Genomic DNA, 21638 nt, shown 5'->3' on the forward strand with positions numbered 1-21638 from the left:
CTTGTTGCAAGTAATAAAAACCCCCTTGTTAAACCCCTCTTGGTTGTGGTCACTGGGCTGTCACCGGCCAAGCTACCAAACTCAACCATTGTGTGGGTAACAAGCTGAACTTCATCTAAGAGGTTAGGAGATTTATCATAAGTGGGAGAAGAGTGGGAAGGTGTTCCATGGCCTTCTTCATGAAGTTCTTGCTGATTCTGTGTTGTTCTCCTCATTTACATGACCTTAAATTATTGCATTGCTTCAATTATTGCACTTTGCTCACTGTCTCATGTGTCTCCTATGTGACTTGCTCCAAGATAGTGCTCAGACTGTGGCAATCAAGGATGTGGCCTTGAGACTAGAGCCTGATTTGACTCCTGGCTCTACCAGGGGTGAGAACTTTAGACATTTTCTTTACTTTTTTTAAGCCTTAATTTTCTCATCTCAAAATGAGGAGAGCATCAATATCAGCTATCATGTTTGAGTGTGATTCCAAGCACTTCATATGAATTAAATTTCTTGAATCCTCATGAAACCATTATGATATTGGTACAATTCTTAATACCCCTATTTTATAGATGGGGAAACTGGCACAAGAACCTAAAATAACTTGCCTAAGTTCCCAGAGTAAGAGAGTAGTAAGCTAGGGTTAGAACTTAGGCATCCATGCTCTTAACCACCACACCCAGTACTTTTACTTTTGCTACACTTTGAAATAGTACTTGCCTTACAGAGTTATTATAAGATATGGAAAACACAATCGCTGGCATACAGAAAGCACTGAATAAATGTTAGCTGTCATTACATCTGTACTTCCCTTTTGCAGACATTCAGTAAATTTTTGTTGAATAGTTTTGAGTGTTAATAAGTGTTTATGAGGATATAATAAAGAGACACATACACACAAGAAGACACAAACCCACACATAAGTATGCATCCATGGAGAGACACACATGTGCATACCAAAAGGACTGAATGTGGAGTATGAGGAATCACTAAGGATCACGATACCAGCAGAGTTGGAGAAGTTCCTGAAAGGCAGAACTAGAAAAATAGAAAGAGTCTTGGATGTCCAAAGGCAGAAATATCTCAGTGCTAATTTCCAGAGCATTCAGGGACATGGAATCCCAGTGAATGGGGAGGAACTGCAGACAGGGCTGCCATGCAAGACTGCAGTTTGTGCCTTACAAAAAGATGCCAGCTGGGGGTTGGGGGACAGAGTGGGGGCTGATATTCAATCTGTACTCCATTCACCATGCTGTATACTGAAAACACTGTGTCCACCCCAAAGACGCACCTTTTCTCATTTATCTGCCAATGAGGGGTGCTTTTTTCTAACTCTCACAAAGGCTAATGATGGCAATAAAGATCCCAAGAGACCTGAGGGATCTCAGGCAGAAGATAGAGCCGAGGAACAGGGTCTATTCTTGTGGTTAAGCAATCATCAAAAAGGCCAACATTCAGGTTAGAGAGCCCCAGAAGTTCATTAATGTACTCAAATAATTATTAAGTATTTATGTACGTCAGGCACTATGCTGAAAACCATGGGCACAATCCCCACTCTCATATAGCTCCCAGACCTCTAGAGGAAACAGATATCAAACAAGTAAACTAATATATAATGTCAGATAGTGATAAGTGTTATAATAGACTTATAAGAGTTACAAGATAGAGAGTGACGGGGAAGACAAAGGGCAAGTTTTGAGTAGATATTTGAGCTGAGAACTGGATGATAAGAAAGAGATGGCCATGAAATCTTGAGGATTAGCCCTTTAGGAGGAATAAGTTGGTGACAGAGTTTAGGGACAGTAAGGACACCCAGAGATTTACCATCCCAAGTCGGGCATGGTTGAGAGCGAAGGGCAATGTTGATAATTATGCCAGGACAACAGGTATAAACTGGGCCTGAATTGGGAAAATCAGAGTGAATGAGCACCTTACCCTAGGGGGCATAGGTATTGGGTTTCTTTGGCCAGAGAATCTGGAGCCCAGCGTTTAGACTGAGCCACTTGATCCTGGGTTGTGAAAGTGATTTAATTCACCCATTCATAGGAAGAAAGATATTGCTATGAGCAATTCTGTAGTTCTGTTAGAGCTGCAGCTGATCTCAGCCAACAGGAGTATCAGAGCAGTGGCGGATTCCACCCCCAGGAATAAAGGGAATATGAATGGACTGCCTACTGTGTGTGAGGCAAGTGTTTTCTTGCTTAATCTTCACAACAAAAACCCCTTATCATGGGTACAAATTTATGTCCCAATTTACTGATGATAAAATTGGCTCAAAGAAGTTAAATAATTTCCCCAAGGTCATGTAGCTAGGGAATAACAGAGGTGGGATTCAAACTCAGACCTATTGGGTCTGAGCAAGTTGTGCTTGCTTCTTTACCGTATTGTCCCTAGACAGAGGCAGGGAGAAAAAAGCAGGGGCTGAAACAGGTACAGACACATTCCAATATGTGTGGAGAAGCATACTCACATATTGACACAAAGCCATAGAGAGAACCAGAAACACCTGGAGGCTTTGCTATGTGGAAAAGGTTCTGTGGCCAAGACAGCTAGATATCCCTCAATATCTGTTCTCCCCTTCTTTTATAGAATATCCTATTTTTAGCTCAGCATAGTAACACCCAAATTAAAGATTACATTTCCCAGCTTCCCTCACATCTAAGTGTGACCAAATAACTATGTTCTACCCAAAAGGATGTAAGTCAAAGTGGTACCACTACCTTTGCACAACCATAGGAGGCACCATTCACAATATGAAGATGCTGTGAGTAGAAATGATGTTGCAACCTCCAATGGAAGAGGCATGTTCTTCCTGGGCCCGTTTTTCCTCCTAAGAGACTGAATGTACCAATGAACAATGGCAATAGAACTCTGACCCACAACCTCTTCAGCAACCCGCTTGGGAAGCCAGACCACAATCCCTGCAGCAACTGGCCCAGAATGAGCAAGACTTGATCAATAACTGCCAGCTTCTCCATTTTTTGTCCCTGCTTCCAACTCAGGATCAACTACAGAAAGTCACATATGCCTCTGAATCAATCACATAAGATGCCCGTTTTTTGTTTGTTTGTTTTGTTTTTGTTTGTTTTGTTCTTTGCTTTGTTTTTGTTTTTGTTTTTTTAGATGTCCAGGGTACAGTGCAGTGGTGTGATCACAGCTCACTGCAGCCTCAACCTCCTTGGGCTCAGGTGATCATCCCGCCTCAGCCTCCGGAGTAGCTGGGATTACAGGAGCATAGCACAGTGCCCAGCTATTTTTTCTTTTCTTTTTTTTTTTCTTCATAGAGACAGGGTTTCGCCATGTTGCCCAGGCTGGTCTCGCACTCCTAGGCTCAAGGCATCTGCCAGCCTTAGCCTCCCAAAGTGCTGGGATTATAGGTGTGAGCTGCTGCACCCAGCCAGATGCCCCACTTCTAATGAGCCCACTTCCAGCTTTCCTACGCCAACTACCTCCAATCAGGCACCCCTGAAGCCTTCTCTCTTTTCCAGTGTGAACCTTTCTCACTGTTCTGCCAGCCTGTGAGTTTCTGCCAAATGCAAGACTCCTTGATAGAGCAAGCTCTGAATCAATGACCTCTGCTTGCTCTCTTTTGGATAGTCTTCATTTATTTCTACACCCTCTTCCTGCTGAGTGGAATGCAGATGTAGCAGGATGCAAGGGTCTCCAGTCTCTGGTGTCATGGAACTGCCATCCACTCTGGGCTGTTAGTAAGAGAGAAATACATTTCAGTCTTTTAAGACACTGCCATTTTGTGTCTGTTTCAGCAACCTAACCAAACACACACACACACACACACACACACACACACACACACCCTGAGGAGCCTTTCTAGTTCAGATTGAACACTCAAACTTCATCTATTTAAAGCATACTAATTTGGAACTTGCGCAAGTTTGCCCTGGGGCAGCCTGGGTAAAAGGGTCCATTTGCACTGGATTAAAAAAATCAGAGTTTGCTGAGCAGATTCATGTACTCCAGATTTTACTCATTTAAACTAGGATTTCTAAGCATCTTTCATTTGCATACAATGATTGAGATGCTAATTACAAGAGACTCACCTATTCATTAATATTTGAAATTTACTTAGTCCGGGCAGTCTGAGAGTGCTTGTCATGCAAAGGAATAAAGCTGCATCTATGCGCAAAAAATTCAAAAATTCAAAATTTTCATCAATTCTGACTGATCTCTTCAGGATAAACAAGCAAATTTCATTGACTCTTTCTTAGGTGATTCCTTTGTGTTTCAATGCACTTCTGTCTCCCATTGGATATGGGTTTGGCCCCTATAAGGCCCAGAGTTACAGAACACCAAATACTTTTGGATGGGAAATGTATAAGGGCAATTAATTAATGCACATATACAATCTGCCCTTCTTCTTATCACCAGAGGGTCAGGGCCCCAACTTTGAAGCAGGAACGGCTTCCACCCTGTCACTTCTCCAGATCCACAGGGGAAGCACAGAGGCAGACCTGCAGAACTGATTTCTTGATGCCATGGATCCAGTCATTTGATTCCATGTAAGATGCTTGGGTAAGGAAGATGGGCCAAGATGCAGAATTGTTGTATTACACTTTAGTGTCTTCCACCCGTATAAGTCAATCTGATCTTCAGGGAGCTTCTACTGTGCCTGACAGAGCACACAAAATCCAAGCAGTCCCCAGATGTTCAGCAATCCTTCCTTGCTTCCTATGGACACATGGAGCTATCTGGGAAGCATCCCTCAGAAATGCAGTTCCTTGGGACACCCTCATCCATGACCCCAGACTTCCAACATCCATCCACCCTCTCACACATTCAACCATCAGACATCTGCTATGTGCCTACTACATCTTAGCAAGATACAGTCTTGACTCTCGAGGAGTTCAAATCTATGATGCAGGCAGATGTTTACACAAATAATTATAATGTAGTGTGACAAAAGCTGCCATTGAGTCATGTACAAGCTCCCAAGTGAACAGAAGAGTGAGCAGATAGCTTAGCCGGAGAAGGCTTCACAAATATAAAGCAAACGACACTTGAGTGAAGTCTTACTGGGAGCATGGGTTTCCATTAGCTGGAGAAGTGTCAGGGAAGAAAGCATTCCAGGTGAAGGAAATGGCATGGGAATAGGTATGAAGACTTGAAAAACTCAAGAAAAGGCACATCATTCTGTAAGGTTAGAGCAGAGGATGAAGGAGAAACTGTAAGTTGGGGTCGTCTTGGGTGCCATGCGGGAGGATTTGGTCTTTACAGGAGGTTATGAGACACAGTCAAGGCAGGGCTGGGAACTCAAATGCCTACACGAGCCTGGCAAATGGCACAAATCAGCAAGGGAGGGTGCCTACATGGGGAGTTGTAAAACTGGGGAGTGCAGGCCCCATCCAAAGGCAGCAGCCAATTGTTGCCATGCTGGGGGGCAGGCTCAGTGTAGCCAAGTCTCTCTTGTTGTTGTTGTTGTTTTTTTTTAATAAGAAGCTGGAATCCATAGTTTTTACATACAAATGCTCCCAGTTTCTAACTGTTGACAGTTATTTCAAAATATCATGCTGGCCAACCAAAAAGATATCTGATGCCCCATCAACCTTCGGACCTTCAGTGTGGCACTCCTGATCTAAAATTTCTAAGCAGAGAATGAACACAGACATGTTTCAGATAGAGGGTGTCCCCACAGGTCTCATGTGATCTTTCTGCCCCAGCTTCTGCCACCAAGAACTTCTTTCCTCATCTCCACCGCCACCTTGCCTCTGCCCCATGTAGTCCTTGCCCTCCTCCCTGACCCCCCAGACCACCCCCAGCACCAGCTGCCTTCTTGCACTGGGAGAAGTTTAATTAATGAACTGTGCTGCAGAACCAGCTTACAGAGAAAAGCCCAGCATTAAGGACACGAGAGAGCCATATTTATTTCACATGGACAAGCATGATTTCATTGCATGCTGAACATGAAAGCTCGTATGAGCAAAGTACCCGTAACAGCAGAATTATGTGCTTTTGTCCACAGGGAGCAGGGAGAATCACAAAGTTGTTTTCAGAGACAGTGTTTTTCAAGCACAGTTGAGACCATAGGCTCTGAAGTCACTGGTTTATTTCATCACCAAAGGGTTTGTCTCCCAGGAGTGGCCGGAGGTGCTTTCAGCTTTGCAATCTCTCAATGAATTGATAAGGTCTGAGGAGGGCTGAGGATGATCTCCCATCCCACCACCCAGAGTATCTTGAAGAAATGAAGCTCAGAGGGAAGATACATGCCACTTGGAATTAACAAGGCCACTCCTGGGTGGACAATGATAGGGACCGACTGCTGTGTTCATGGCAACAGAACCATCACCGCTTATAATATCTATCATCATTGGAACATTCACTCTTCTTAAAACAATTCCCCAAGGCCCCTTAGGGGCAGAAAGGAGAATGATTTTGGAATTTACTGGACGTGCCAGGAGCAGATCAACTTTGTTTGAACAGACTGATGAGAACTAGCGGCAGGGACTCTCTGGTCTCGTGGCTTTAGCTGGGCTTCCTGGTTCCAAGATGATGCAGCTCAAGTTGGGAAAGGGGGCTGGAGCCAAGGTATGTTGGAGGGAGATCAGAGGGTCTGGGAGCAAATCTCATGGAAGAGATGAGCAGAAGAGCCCTTAAGAGCCCTTTCCTTTCGTGGGCTTATTCCCACCTGAAGTCCTGCCCAACAGTTTCATAAAATTTGATATTATACGGTCTATAAAATTCCCGGAGCTGGTCTATCACTTCAGGATCAATCTGTACATGAGTTCTCCCTTTTGATTTGCCCAGGCATCGAGGCAGGAGACTCGATTCTGTTTTTTTCAAGCAAGGGAATCCTTTGGTCTTGTTGAAATAGAAGTGCTTGTCCGTGATGAATCTCTTAATGCCCAGGAAGTCCTGGACTCGCCCCATCTCGCCGGCTGGGTCAGTGATGAGTCGCTCGCCACTGACGAAGTGAATCTGAGCTAGCGGGAAGTACTGCAGCCAGCTCTCCAGGTGCAGCACGTACATGCCGATGCGGATGGCGTTCCACGACACGTCCACCAGGCCCAGGGTGCGGTTGCGGAAGGAGAGGCCCTCAAAGGTCGGGATGTCGGGCTTCTTGGAGAGTGTCTGCGTGTAATCAGAGATGGCACGGGTCACAGGGTTCCGCACAACCACGATCAGCTTGGTGTCTCGGGACATGTTGAAGATGCGCCGGGGAGCCTCTTGAGTGACGAAGTAGCTGGGCGTCTTCTCGAGCGTGATCTGGCTCTCGAGGGTCCTGGGCATCAGGCTCCTGTGTGGGCAGAAGGAATACATCATCAAACAGGTTTCCCTGGGGCCAGGCCTCAGGCCCAGCTACATCAGCCCTTCCACCCAGGGGCCTGTTGCATCCTCCTCCTGGCCTCCGTTCCACTCAAAGCTCTCGCCTGGTGAGGGACTCACTTTAAATCTTGTTGATTTTCTTTTCTTCTTTTCTTTCTTTTTTTTTTTTTTGAGACAAGTTCTCACTCTGTAGCCCAGGCTGAAGTGCAGTGGTACAATCACAGCTCACTGCAGCTTCCAACTCCTGGGATCAGGCTATCTTCCCATCTTCCCATCTGAGCCTCCCAAGTAGCTGGGACTACAGGTGTGTGCCACCATGCCTGGCTAAGTTTTTCTATTTTTTGTAGAGCAGGGTCTCATTATGTTGCCAGGCTAGTCTTGAACACCTGGGCTCAAGCAATCCTCCCACCTCAACCTCCCAAAGTGCTGGGATTACAGGCTTTTTTTCTTATTTAATCTTTAACCTGTTTTCTTCAAGACTGGAAACAATCTAAACATCTATCACAGTGAGCTAAATAAATTGTGGAATAGCCAATTAATAGGGTTAGGTAGATCTGTATGCATTAATATGGAATGATTTCCAACATACAGTGTTAAATGAAAACAGGCAAGATACAGCTTGTATATCTTAGGAAGGATAAATAAGATACCAATAAAAGCAGTTGCTTCTAGGGAGAAAAGTTGAGGTGAGTGCAGAATTAGAAGATGAGGGATACATGAGAATTACTGTTTTTTTTAAGAGACAGGGTCTCACTTCACTCTATCTCCCAAGGTGCAGTGCAGAGTTACAATCATGGCTCACTGAAGCCTCGAACTCCAGGCTCCATTGATCCTATCATCTCAATCTCTCAAGAAGCCGGGACTACAGGCTCATGCCACCACTCCTGGCTGATTTTTAATAATTTTTTGTAGAGATGGGGTCTCACTGTGTTGCCCAGGGTGGTCTTGAACCTCCTGGGCTCAAATGATTCTCCTGCCTCAGCCTCCTGAGCAACTGGGATTACAGGTGTAAGCCACCATGCCTGGCTTATTTTTTGTATCTTTTGTAGAGATAGGGTCTCACTATGTTGCCCTGGCTGGTCTCAAACTCCAAGCTTCAAGTGATCCTCCTGCCTTGGTTTCTCAAAATGCTGGGACCATAGGCACAAGCCACTGCACCTGGCTAAGAATTACTTTTTATTGTATAACCTTTTAAGCTGCTTGAAAATTTTAATGCATTTATTACATATTCAAAAATTACAAAGTAAGCCACTGAATATTGTTCTGGCAAAATATATTTCTCCAAATATATTAAGAAAATCTTTTTTTGGGGAAAAAGTCTTGTCTTGCAGGAATAGCAACTGTTTTAGATATGAGTTCTGACGTCTTCTGCTGAAAAACATTTGAAATACATCCTTTGTGTAGGCTTGAACAAGCACAGAACTCCAGGCTGCTTGGGACCTCAGTCAGGAGCCAGGCTATGTAACCTCTCTTTCCCTTGTTTTTTAATTTCCTGGCTCTGCTTGAGACCTTAAGGGATTTGGGAGGAAGCACTGAAGTCTCTTTCCCGGGAGCATCTCATTCAGGCCTTGATGGACGGGAGCATCCCTGGTTCCCAACTGCTACTTCTTGATGAAGGTTACAGTTGACCCTTATGTGCATTTTTCTTAATCCTGGCTGCGCATTAGAACTACCCAAGAAGTCTGTTCTTTCTTTCTTTCTTTCTTTCTTTCTTTCTTTCTTTATCTTTCTTCTCTTTCTTTCTTTCTTTTTTAAATAAACATGTCTGGGCTCTGTCCTAGAACAACTGATTCAAAATATTCAGGGAGGGGATATACTTCTATAAAGTTCCTCAGCTCATTCTAATGGGAAGGCAGAGTTGAGAAACACCTTTCCCAATCCTAATGAGGTAGGAGGCGGGTCTAGACTCCGGAGGCAGGGCTTGCTTGGACACGGGACCAAATTGAGGACTAGCTAAAACAGGGCGGGGAAGAAGCAGCTTTCCACAAGACACGCCCACCTGTATGCCCTGTCAGCTTACCATTGCCATGGCAACACCTGGAGGTGACCATCCCTTTCTATGGCAACAACCTGATGACTTGGAAGTTACCACCCTTTTCATAGGGTGGTAAATTTCTGCATAATCTGCCCCTTAATTTGCATGTAATTAAAAGTGGCTATAAATATGACTGCAAAACTGCCTCCGAGCTGCTACACTGGATACACTGCCTATACAATACCCCTGTAGGGTAGCCCTTCTCTGCAAGGAGCCTCTGCTTCTGCTGTACACTGCTGCTTCAATAAAAGTTGCTTGTCTAACAACACCGGCTTGCCCTTGAATTCTTTCCTGGGCAAAGCCAAGAACTCCCCAAGGCTCACCTGCCCTGCATCACTAACACTATGATTTACCAACCCCCAGAACATTCATTCTTGCATCCTTTGAAATATCAACTCCTGGTTCTTAGCTTTCTGCTTTCCGGCTCCTATCACTATCTCCACCCAATACCCTGGCCTCACAGTTCTTTGACCTTTGCTACTCCAAGTATTTCCATTTTCTCTTCCCTTCACCAACTCTTTTTCATGGCCATACCTTGGGTCATGTCATTGAAATTTCTCTAACTCTGAAATGGTTAACTCAGAAATTTCACTCTAAGACTATGTAGAGGTTTGAATGGTGACCTTCCAAAAGATATGTCCACCCAGAACCTTTGTTCTATTTTGGGGTTTTTTTTGTGTGTGTGTGACAGAGTCTCACGCTGTTGCCCAGGCTGAAGTACAGTGGTGCCATCAGGGCTCACTGCAGCCTCAATCTCCCCTGGCTTAGGTGATCCTCCCACCTCAGAACTCCTGGGTAGCTGGGACTACAGGCACTCGCCACCACTCCTAGCTATTTTTTGTATTTTTTGTAGAGACAGAGTTTTACCATGTTGCCTAGGCTGGTCTTGAACTCCTGGGCTCAAGAGATCTGCCTGCCTTGGCCTCCCAAAGTGCTGGGATTACGGGTGTGAGCCACCACACCCAGCCCACCCAGAACATTTGAACTTGACCTTATTTGGCAAAAGGGTCTTTGTAGATGTAATTAAGGACTTGCAGATGAGATCATCCCAGATTAGAGTGGGCCATAAGCCCAGTGACGAGTGTCCTTGTAAGAGAAGGGAAGAAGAGTCACACAGGAAATACGGTGACCTGAAGATGAAGGCAGAGTGTGAAGTAAGATGTCTACAAGACATGAACACCTAGGATTGCCACCAGCAGCCACCAGAAGCTAGGAGAGAGGCACAGGGCAGATTCTTCTCAGAGCGGTCAGAAAGAACCAATCCTGCTAACAATTTGGTCTCAGACTTCTATCCTCTAGAACTGTGAAATAATGCATTTCTGTTGTTTTAAGCCACCTAGTTGGCAGTAATTTGTTATGGCAGCCACAGAAAGCTACAGATTACAACCTTGTCCCTTTCTACCTTTTCCACACTCTCAAACTTCTTATACCCATTTTCAAATTCATCTGGGATTCTCTTGATTTCACTTTATTCCATACCTTCCCTGGACCCAATGAACAATCATTTCAATAGCATCATCTTCATCCTCATCAATTTTCCTGTTCTAATTGCTCTCCCCAGTCTCTAATAATGCATCTTTCCAGCCTTTTATCCTTTCCAGTTCTGTCCCTGGGTTGCCAAACAGCAGTGGAGAAAATTGCTGGCACTTACAAATATATCCTTAATATGTTCATGGATTCTAGCTTCCATTGAATCCTCAGTACTGCTCAGTGATCTTATATATTTGTCTTTTCGGGTCCTTTCCATCATTTTTCATAGTAAATGTTTCAAATTCTCATCATACACTCCAGCCTGAATCCTGTCATCCACCCTTAACATGCTGCTAGTCACCCATGACACTAGAAAGGCATAAGCTTTCAACCTAACACCTCAACTCCTTCAACCTGCCTCTCCTCCATCTTAAAGCTGATCCTTATGTGCAACCATCCTGAGCCTCTTCTGCTAGTCTCCGAGAACAAGGTATGCAAGGGCTCACCCATCCACCTGTGCTTAGATCCCTTCCCCATCTACCTTTCCTGCGAACCCACCCATTGGCACCTTGAACCTTCTAATTCATTGCTAGACTGATACAACTGATCTTTTTCTTCCAGGCCCAAAGTCTATGTGGACCCTTTTTGGTTGAAAGTTGAAATCGTATTTATTAGTATTGAGTAAGGCAATTAAAAAAATAGTATTTATTAGTATTGAGTAGACAATTAAAAAACAATTTTTAAAAAATTGAGTAGAACTAATTAAAAAAAAGTAGTATTGAGTAGATTGTTTGCATTATGTGCAAACAATCACAAGGGCACTTGAATAGAATTCTTTGGCTGGATTTTCTTAGAAATCTGGATATATTATATCGTGACTGTGGCATATATGGTAATTAGGTGTTGGCCTGTATGACAGGAATAGATGAAATTACATAAGTGTAGCAGTGCATTTAAACGTGTTTAAAGACTTCCCAAATTCTACAGGGGCTATTGAAATAAAGGTCTTCCCTGGCACGAGGAAATTGACTTGACTTGCCATTAAACAGATTCCTTTGCAATATCCTTCAATACACTAAAGAATATCCAAGAAAGGAATTGAGGACAGATTTTCTAAGCTTACTTGACTATAGAGCTGTGAAGCACCAATTAACATCTCTTTTTGTTACCAGTTTGGAAAATGCTGACCAAATCCAGTGATCTCCAAAGTATCACATTATTCCCCCATCTGTGCACAAAGTGAAGCTCCACCCTTCTAATTTCTTTTTTCCTTTTCTTTTCTTTCTTTCTTTTTTCTTTCTTTTTTTTTTTGAGACGGAGTTTTGCTCTTGTTGCCCAGGTTGGAGTGCAATGGCACAATCTCAGCTCACTGCAACCTCTGCCTCCTGGGTTCAAGCAATTCTCCTGTCTCAGCCTCCCAAGTAGCTGGGATTACAGGCATGTGCCACCATGCCCAGCTAATTTTTTGTATTTAGTAGAGACAGGGTTTCACCATGTTGGTCAGGCTGGTCTCGAACTCCTGACCTCAGGTGATCCACACACCTTGGCTTCTCAAAGTGCTAAGATTACAGGCATGAGCCTCTGCACTCGGCCCACCCTTCTAATTTCTAATTGGTGTTATCAGTTGCAAAACCAAATGGCAAATACTAAAGAAGATAGAAGAATCAGTCTGCAAACACGCTGTAGTCGTTCCACAAGTCAAAGGGCTCCTGGGTACTTCAAATTTTCTCTATCCCGCCAAAAACACCCTTGAATATTTATTTCTCCTTGGGTCATTGGAATAGAGTGTTGGAGTCCTGTGTGATGATAACGTGCAAAGGTACTGTGTATACCTTCCCATGCCCTGTGCACATTGGAGGAAGGCGTGATTAGACTTTTCCTTGGGGCTCATCTTTCTTCTTTATGTCACTGTTTAAATTTTGCTTTCTTGTTTCCAGCTGCTAGCAAACAGCTGAACTTTCCTCTCACCCTGCAACCCTTTTAAGCTTCTGCCTCCTTTGTTTTCCATGTAGTTCTGCAAAAGTTACTGAAAGAATAATCTAATGCTCATTGTTTGGACTTTCCTCCCATCTGTTATTCTAACTTGCTCAGGAACCATTTTTCCTACATCTGCTAACAGCCCCAGATTTTTCCTTGAGGACTACTACTCCTGCTTTGGACAAAATCTTGGTGGGCCAAGGATGGGGGTGCATGTCCAAAGTTAGGCTACTAGGAACCAATTGTGTTACAAAGACTAAAAAGGTGTCATAAAGATTGAAATTCCAATCAGATATAAAACCCTGGAAGAGATTCCTCATTAGTTTCTGTTGCCAAATCCCTGCAGCTATCTAGGTTCTTGTCCTTTCTGAGACGTGGCTCTTCCCCTTTCTTCTGGATTCTGTGAGTTACTACACATCCTTCCAGTAAGTTTCTACTATTTTAAAGTAGTTAGAGTTGGCTTTTGTTGCTTGCAATCCAAGAATTTTAACCTATCTTTTACAGTCTGGCCTCTTGCGATCGTTTGAATATTTGTCCCCTCCAAAACTCGTGTTGAAATTTAATCCTCAACGTGGTACTATTGGGAGGTGGAGACTTTAAGATGTGATTGGGTCATGAGGGCTCTGCCTTCATGAATGGGTTCATCTATTCATGGATTAATGAATTAAAGGATTAATGTGTTAATGAATTAGTGGTTTATCATGGGAGTGGAACTGGTGTCTTTATAAGAAGAGGATGAGAGATCTGAGCTAGCAAGTGAGCACACTCAATCCCCTTGCCATGTAATGCCCTGTGCTGCCTTGGGACTCTACAGAGAGCCCCAACAGCAAGAAGGTCCTCACCAGATGGAGACTCTTGACCTTGGACTTCTCAACCTCAATAACTGTAAGAAATAAATTCATTTTCTTTATAAATTATCCAGTTTCAGGTAATCTGTTATGAGCAACAGAAAATGGACTAAGACACTTATTTTCTGTTGAAGCTATACCCACCCCACTTGATTATAAATTCCATGAGGGCAGGGCAGGGTGTATCTTATTTGCAGCTGTATCTCCAGAGTCCACCACAATCCATGGTACAAGTAAGGTCTTTATCAATATCTTTGAAGTTTAAATGAAGCCAACAACCTATCTAATCCATTTACGCATTGAAGCTCTCATCCCCTTTACAAATTCCTAACTCTCCCCAAACCATTCTGGATCTTCTCAATGGCCTACATTCCACTTCTGTTATGCTGGTTTGTGTTTGTTTGTTTGTTTGAGACAGTCTCACTCTGTCTCCCAGGCTGGAGTACAGTGGCACAGTCTCAGCTCACTGCAGCCTCAACCTCCCAGGCTCAAGCAATCCTCCTGCCTCAGCTCCCCAAGTAGCTGAGACCACAGGTGCCTGGCTAATTTTTTGTATTTTTAGTAGAGACAAGGTTTCACCATGTTGCCCGGGCTGGTCTCAAACTCTTGGGCTCAAGCAATCCATCCACCTCAGCCTCCCAAAGTGTTGGGATTACAGGTGTGAGCCACTGCACCCGGACCCACTTCTGTCATTCCATGTGATCCCCCTGGATGACCTCATTCCTTCCCCAGCCTTTAACCATCACCTAAGAGATGCTAACACACAAATCCGTAACTTCAGCTCCAACTTAAAGCTTTCCTATATTCTTAATTGGAATGCTTGTCTATGGACTGGATACCTCACTTCAACAATTGAACATTTTCCTCCCCAGATTTCTTTCTCTCTTTTGCCTGCTTTTGCAAATGTCATCATGAAAGGAGGAAAACTTCAGAATCATTCTTAACTCTTCCTCAAATCCAGTGTCTTTTGTTCTTGTAAGTTTTACCTCCCCAACCTTCTGAAGTCTCCAGCCTCCTCCCTTAGTCCATGAACACAGCCGCAGGCCCTTGTCAACTCTTCCCCAGACCACAGATTTCTCTCTGCCCTCCATGCTCTTTTTTTTTTTTTTCCCATTTCAATTCATTCTGCATTTCGTGTCCACCAGGAATCCAATCATGGATTCTAAGCTTTCTGGAGCAAATCCAATTAAGTCAGGCATCAATGATTCTTTTGAATAAGGTCTGTATTCCTTAGCTTGGCATTTGAGGCCCTTGTCTACCTTTCTAGAATTAATCTCTTGCCACTTCCTTGGTAGCCTGATGTTCATGTCATGCTGAACATAAAATCCTCTCCCCAAACATGAACCTGCCCTTTCATGTGCGTTTTGCACTTGCCAAGTGTTTTATTTTTATTTTTTAAGACTCCGATCCATCTTACTTGTCTCTCTTGCCCTGGTGAATGCCTACTCACATTTCCAAATCCAAACCAAAAGTCACACACACCCTCTGTAAACCCTTCTTTGTGTAACCTCATGGCACTTTGTATAACCGCCTACTAGCACCCTCATGCCCTTGTGTGGGAATTGTTAGTTATGTATCCATTTATACCAAGCAACTTGCACATTTCTTGTTCATTTCTGCCTCCCTCACATCATACCTGGCATACCATAGGTGCTCAATAAATGGATCAAAGATCCAGTGTCAGAGGTAGATGCCCATTGAGAAGTGGCCCTTGAGTCCTCAGAAGTTGTCAGTGCTGATTTATAAAGCTTAGCTCTTCTTCAGCATTCTGGCCTTGGACAACTAGTACTGGAGGGAAATTTTCTGTTGTTTTTAAGATTTCATTGTGCCCACAGGGGCTCTGGCTCACTACTGAGGGGGAGTCCAAGCTCTGCTTCCACCAAAGTTTCCAAATGTAGGAAGGTAGAATGAGATTTAAAGGAACGTCTCATGCCATTTCTGTTTTGCCACCTATACACTGTCCCTAGCCCAGGGCTCTGCCCTGTGGCTGGTGGGGAAGGGGTGGTGAAGTTAAGTTGCATGCCAGGACCACTTGAGGGGGTTTTGGAGCAATGCAAATGTCTGGGTCCTACATCAAACTAATTAAATCAAAAACTCTGGGCACGAGGCCCAGGTGCCTGCAATTTTGTTTATTTATTTAGACTGAGTCTCGCTCTATCGCCAGGCTGGAGTGTAGTGGCGCAATCTCGGCTCACTGCCACTTCCACATCCCAGGTTCAAGCGATCCTCCTGTTACAGCCTCCCGAGTAGCTGGGATTACAGATGTGCATCAACATGCCCAGCTAATTTTTTGTATTTTTAGTAGAGATGGGTTTCACCATGTTGGCCAGGATGGTCTCGATCTCTTCACCTCGTGATCCACCCGCCTCAGCCTCCCAAAGTGCTGGGATTACAGGCATGAGCCACCGCGCCTGGTCGGTACTTGCAATTTTAAAACTCTCCAGATGATTCCAGCGGGCCACCAGTGCTGAGAACCACCGTGGCAGACTGCACATTCCTTTAGCCATGTGTCCCTTAATACAGCTGCTCATGAGAATTAACTGGGTGCATCTTGGGGAAAAAATTACCAGGTCCCTCTTCTGTACACTCCAGTTTCAGTGGGTTTGGGGTGCAGTTCAAGAATATGCATTTTAAACAAGATCCCCCCATGATTCTTACAATCAGAGAAGCTTGGAGCATACAACTTAACAAAAGGTATTCTCATATGTAACATGGGCACACTCATTACTACCTAATATATTTGATGTTGATTTGCATGTTTACTGTCCCTGGCCATACCCATCCCAGCCCACAGCAGATGGTAAATTTTGAGAGTGAAGATTGTTGTCTATCTTATTCACGGCTGTATTCTCTATACCTGGACAAAGGCTGGTACTTAGTAAGTGTTCAGAAAATACTTGCAGAAGAGAAAAATAAAGACAAGGCTTTAATCTTGGAACAATGAGGCAGAATCATATTGTTTGTACTGGTGAAGATGTGTCCCTCTTTCTCATGCTATAAAAGTCAATACTCTTTCACCCTAAGGGAAACATCACAGACTTCCTGTAGCCCCTTCCAAAAAAAGAGAAAAAAAACACCCAAGTACTCTCTTGTCATCCTGAGGCTTTCTGGAAATTATATTTTTGACCCACACTGGGCTACGCAGTGGAACACAAGACAGCTCCCTTGGAACCCACTGTCCACCCAAGGGGCATCCCTTACACATGTGAGCAAGTGGGAACCTGCCTGATATCGGGCCATCATAGGAAACTTACAGAACTGGCACACCACTGATTATTACTGATAGGATTCTCTGGAAGATTTCATTTTCTGCTAAATTTGTACACTCTTTGTATGTGTTCTGGAAGACGCAGCTGCCTGGAGGCCTGTGGTGATTTATTAGCTTCTAACTGGGCAACCAAGCTCCTTGAAAATCATTGCAGTCTCCAGAGAGATAATTAAGAGCGGAAGAGGAGGGAAAAGGCCTTATTGCAAGAAACTGGTTCTTAAAACTAAACCTGCTAAACCCCCACACACTGAGCCATGTGGCAGGCACAGCACTTGTGGCCATTTATCCTCACCTAGTTGAGCGTAGTCATGAGCCCCCTCTCATATTGTGGGACCATTTCCTTCCAAGTCCACAGCCCCAAATCCTTATACTTATGTGACCCTGGAGCAGGCCACTAAGTCTCAGCTCAAACTCCAGCGACCATTCTCACTGCTCACAAGATAGAGTCTTTACCAGGATTTCTGTGGCTCTTCCTGATCCTCCCCGTGGTGCCTCCTGGGCTCTGGCTAGACTAGATTATTTGAAGCCAGTCTGTACTCCTCCAAAAACCATATTTTTCATGCTAAGGGAACCTTCACATGTTGTACCCTTTGCATGAAGCCCTCTTTAACCTGCCTGGCAAAACATCTCTCAGCTCATCGTCACCTCCACCATAAAGCCTTCCCTGACTGTGCCCTTATTATTTCTCCCTTCCTGGAGGAGTTAGGTGTTTTTTTACTCTTGTGATTCCGTGGTACCCACTACAGACATAACCCATCTTTGATACATTATCTGAGTCTATCATCCCTCTAGAGTTCAGTGTCCCTGAAGGCAGGGATCATGACTGTGGCATCTCTATATCGACAGTGTCTAGTCCTCTGCTGGTATGCAATCATGGATTTATTCATGAGACAAGCATTTATTGAGCACCTACTATATGCTGGGGATACAGAGATAAGTGAGCTGCAGTCTCTTTCCTCAAAGAGTTAACAGCTTTGTGGACCAACTGGGACAGGAGGTGGCAGGGTTCCCTTTTCCTAGTGTGAGGGGCTGCACCTAAACTTGGCTTCCTATGAGAAGTGGTAGCTTTCTTCCTCTGGCAGGAAATGTTATCCCTGAACCCAGTTTGTCATACGTCCTCAGGTATTCAGGTGCTGGGCAGCTGGCTGTCCCAGATAACTCCTGTAAATAGCTGGTATCTAAATCCAATCAGCCAGTTGTTTGATTATTCCCTGACTGACAAGGCTGCTCTAATCCCTGCACTATAAGAGGGAAGTTGATAAAGCTGAAGGGGGAGAGTCCCTTCATCCTTGGGGCATAAACCACATTGGGTCCAGGCCCTGGCAGTCCCCTCAGTGAGATGGTGAGAAGAAAGTGTAATGCTGTCCTTCTGCCTCTTCTATTGTGACCCACGGCTTGCAAGTGTCCCCAGCAAAGCCTATTCCTTTATCCATACCTTGTGTATTGTGGAATTTATCCCTAGTCCTGTTGTGTGACAAGTGGAGACTACAAAGGGATCCCTCTTATATGGTATGTCCACATAGAGGACCACAGAGCAAAGAGACTGTACCTCGCTTATCTTTGTATCCCTGGTGTATAGTAGGTGCCCAGTAAACACTTGCCTCGGGAATGAATACACTACTGCATGCCAGGCACAGAACTAAGCACTGCCAGTATAGAGATGTGACAGTCATGATCCCCACTTTCAGCTACTTTCAGCTATAGGCTACTTTGATGGCTGGGTATGAGAACAGGATTTGGAATCAAAGAGACCTGAGTCTTGTCACTTGCTAACCATAAAAAATGGGTACGCAGCAGTCATCAGCCATACATGTGGTCATCGATGTCTTGGACATAAACAAGACAATAGCTGACACTTATTGTGCAGTGACTGTGGGCCACATGCTGTTCTAAACTCTAAATCATCTCACTTGATCTTTGCAATAACCCTACAAAGTAGGAACTCACGCTATTCCAGTTTTTGTACTGAGGAAACTAGGACACAGAGAACTAAAGTAAATCAGCAAAGCAACACAGCCAGTTTGCAGAATCCAGATTCAAGTGTGACTCTCGCACAAGAAGAAAACGTGAGAATATAAAAATGAATCTTGGCATGAGGACAGCCTTTCTAGGCATGAGACAAAAATCATGAAGGAAAAGATGGAAAAGTTAGACTCTTAAAAAAAATAAGTCCCTGGAATAGAAAAATACCATAAATAAAAGGAAAATGACTAATTGGAAAAATATCTGCAGCGCCTACACTATAAACACAAAGAGCTGATTTCATATCTATTTTTCATATCTTTTTATGTTTTATATATTTTTCCAGACACATTGCAAATCAATAAGTAAAGGAGAACCAGCCAGTAGAAGAAAGGATCATAGGCATGAGAAAAGAGTTAATAAAGAACTATGAATAGAAAATAAACATATGAAAAGATAAATCTCTAAAATTAAGGAAACACAAACTAAAATCTTGATGAGATAATATTATTCACCTGTAAGGCTGGAAAAAAATTTTTTTAATTGTAACAATTATGATGGCAAGAACGTGAAGAACTAACACTCTCCTAATTTTGGTAGACATATACATTGATGCAGTCTTTAGGAAGACAATTATATATTATCTATCAAAATGTAAAATGCACATACCCTTTAACCCAGCAATTCCACTCCTGGAAATGTATTTGCACAAGTGCGTAAAGACTCATGTGCCAGGTGTTCATTGCAGTATTTGCAGTAGACATGGGGAGGCATCTCCCAAGGACACCTGCATAGGTTGTTCCTGGAGGGCAGGTCCAAAAGGTAGAAAGGGTATGGGAGGACACCTACAACTAGAAAATAACACCCTTGGACTATTGTCTAAGCAGGAAATAAACTTTTCCTAGGAGGTTGTTTGTTATAGCAGCTAGCATTAACTTAGCTACTGCAACATTGTAATAAAAAAAAGACCAGAAACAACCCACCTTTCTATCAGAACCACAGTGAGGCTATATGATAGATTATGATCTGGCTGTCAAGAAATGAGGTGGATCTACAAATATTGACACCTAAAGGAGTCAACATATTATTAAGTGAAAAAAGCAGATTGCAGAACAGTAAGTTTAATATGTCCCTATTTACATACAAAATATACACATGTGTGCTAGTGCCTATATGCATAGACATCTTCTAAAAGGATACACAATACGTTTGACAGTTATTATCTTTGGAAAATAACCTTGGGGATCTGGGCTGGGCTGTAGTGTAGAATGGGACTCCATTTTCACTTTTAGCATTTTGCATTTGGATTTATTTTTCTCTTTGCCATGAGCATGTATTTTTTGTCATTTAAAAAAAAAACTAGCTAATGAAAAGCTATTTTTAAAAGTCTCCATTGATATTATTTAGGATGAAGAAAGCCTCTACTGTGGAGTGAGGGGGAGGAAACATGTCTGGAGTGGCTGAGGTGTGGGCGGGAAGGAAGGATATGGAAGGTGAAAATGTATAGCTCCTTTCTCAAGAAGCTCGCTTGGAAAGGAGGAACGGTGACCGTGGGTGTTGAAGGAATGTTTTTGCTGCTGCATGTACAGCTCTGATAAGTTTCCAGGCAATTGGACTTCAATTTCTTTGGTCCTATCTGCAGCTGACCGTGGGACACTATCAGGAGGTAACTCCCAGGATATCTCTTCTTTTGTGGTCTGGGCTTAACTTCTCTCCCTGCCATCCCTTCTCCCTGGAAATGGACCCCATAAGCCTGTGCCTCTCACACTTTAACGTGCATTTGAATCGCGTGTGAGGGTCTTGTTGAAATGCAGATTCTGATTCAGTAGGTCTAGGGAGGGGGTGCTAAGAGTATGCATTTCTAGCAGGCTCCACGGTGAGGCTGACTTGCTGCTCCTTGGGCCATCCATTGAATTGCAAGGTCTTAAGGCAGCCCTGGCAATAGTGGTACAAAGGACATAGCTGGTGAATATTTATTGCATTAATCAGAATCTGCTAATTGATGTTGGGTGAAAAATTGCGGATGACTTGAATTCAGAAAGCCTGGATTGGAGTCCCAGCTTTTCCTTTTCCTGGCCATGTGACTTTCGTGTTAGTTTCTTCACCTGCAATGTGTGGATCATGGTAATGCCGACTTCACCTGGCTGTTGTGAGGTCTAAGCTGTGACAGTCCCGTATAAAGTGTAATGCACCGTGACCATCTATTAGCGGGTTCCTCTTTCTCTACTTGATTTCCCCCTTTAGTTCAAGTCTTTTTCATTTTCAAAAAGCCAGCTATTTATCCCTTCACCTGCTCCTGCGACAGTCCTGTATATCTCCTTCTCTTTCCAGCCAGAGTTCTTGAAATAAAGCTGCATGGCTTCATTTCCTCACCTCACATTCGTCCTCCTCTTGCTCCATCTCCTCCTACCCCATGACCTTCTGAAGCGGTACTCTCCGAATACAACCCTAAATGCCAACTCCACCTCGAATCTTGGTCTTGTTTCACTTTTCTGTGGCCTCTGAAGCACTTGCCCACTCCCTGCTTGTTGAAACTTGTTTTTCTTCCTTTGGGAACACATTCTTTCTTCCTCCCCCCACCTGCCCCTCACTGACCATTCTTTCTCCATACACACTTCAGTTATTTCTCCTCAACTTACCACTTCTCATGTCTCAGTTAATGGCCCCACCGTTCACCAGTTGTCCAAGCAACACCCATGTCTAATCTATAACCAAATTCAGTTGGTGACCTCTCCTCACTCACTCCCTTCCGATGTCTGTCCCAGCCAGCTCAGGACCCACCACAGCACTCTTCACTCATGATCAGAACTGT

At 43.8% G+C, this 21638-nt stretch overlaps 1 protein-coding gene across 1 annotated transcript in view; it reads right to left on the reverse strand.

Annotated features, from left to right (window-relative positions):
• Positions 1-5804: 5804 nt before the first annotated feature.
• The window catches only part of HS3ST2 (heparan sulfate-glucosamine 3-sulfotransferase 2), a 105925-nt gene continuing 90091 nt past the window's right edge, over positions 5805-21638 (reverse strand). Inside the window, exon 2 of the mRNA XM_024233714.2 lies at positions 5805-7237. Coding sequence (XP_024089482.2) covers positions 6619-7237 — 619 coding nt within the window. The 3' untranslated portion in view covers positions 5805-6618. The remainder of the gene's footprint in view (positions 7238-21638) is intronic.

The sequence above is a fragment of the Pongo abelii genome, chromosome 18 (assembly GCF_028885655.2).
Source record: "Pongo abelii isolate AG06213 chromosome 18, NHGRI_mPonAbe1-v2.0_pri, whole genome shotgun sequence".
Lineage (NCBI taxonomy): Eukaryota > Metazoa > Chordata > Mammalia > Primates > Hominidae > Pongo > Pongo abelii.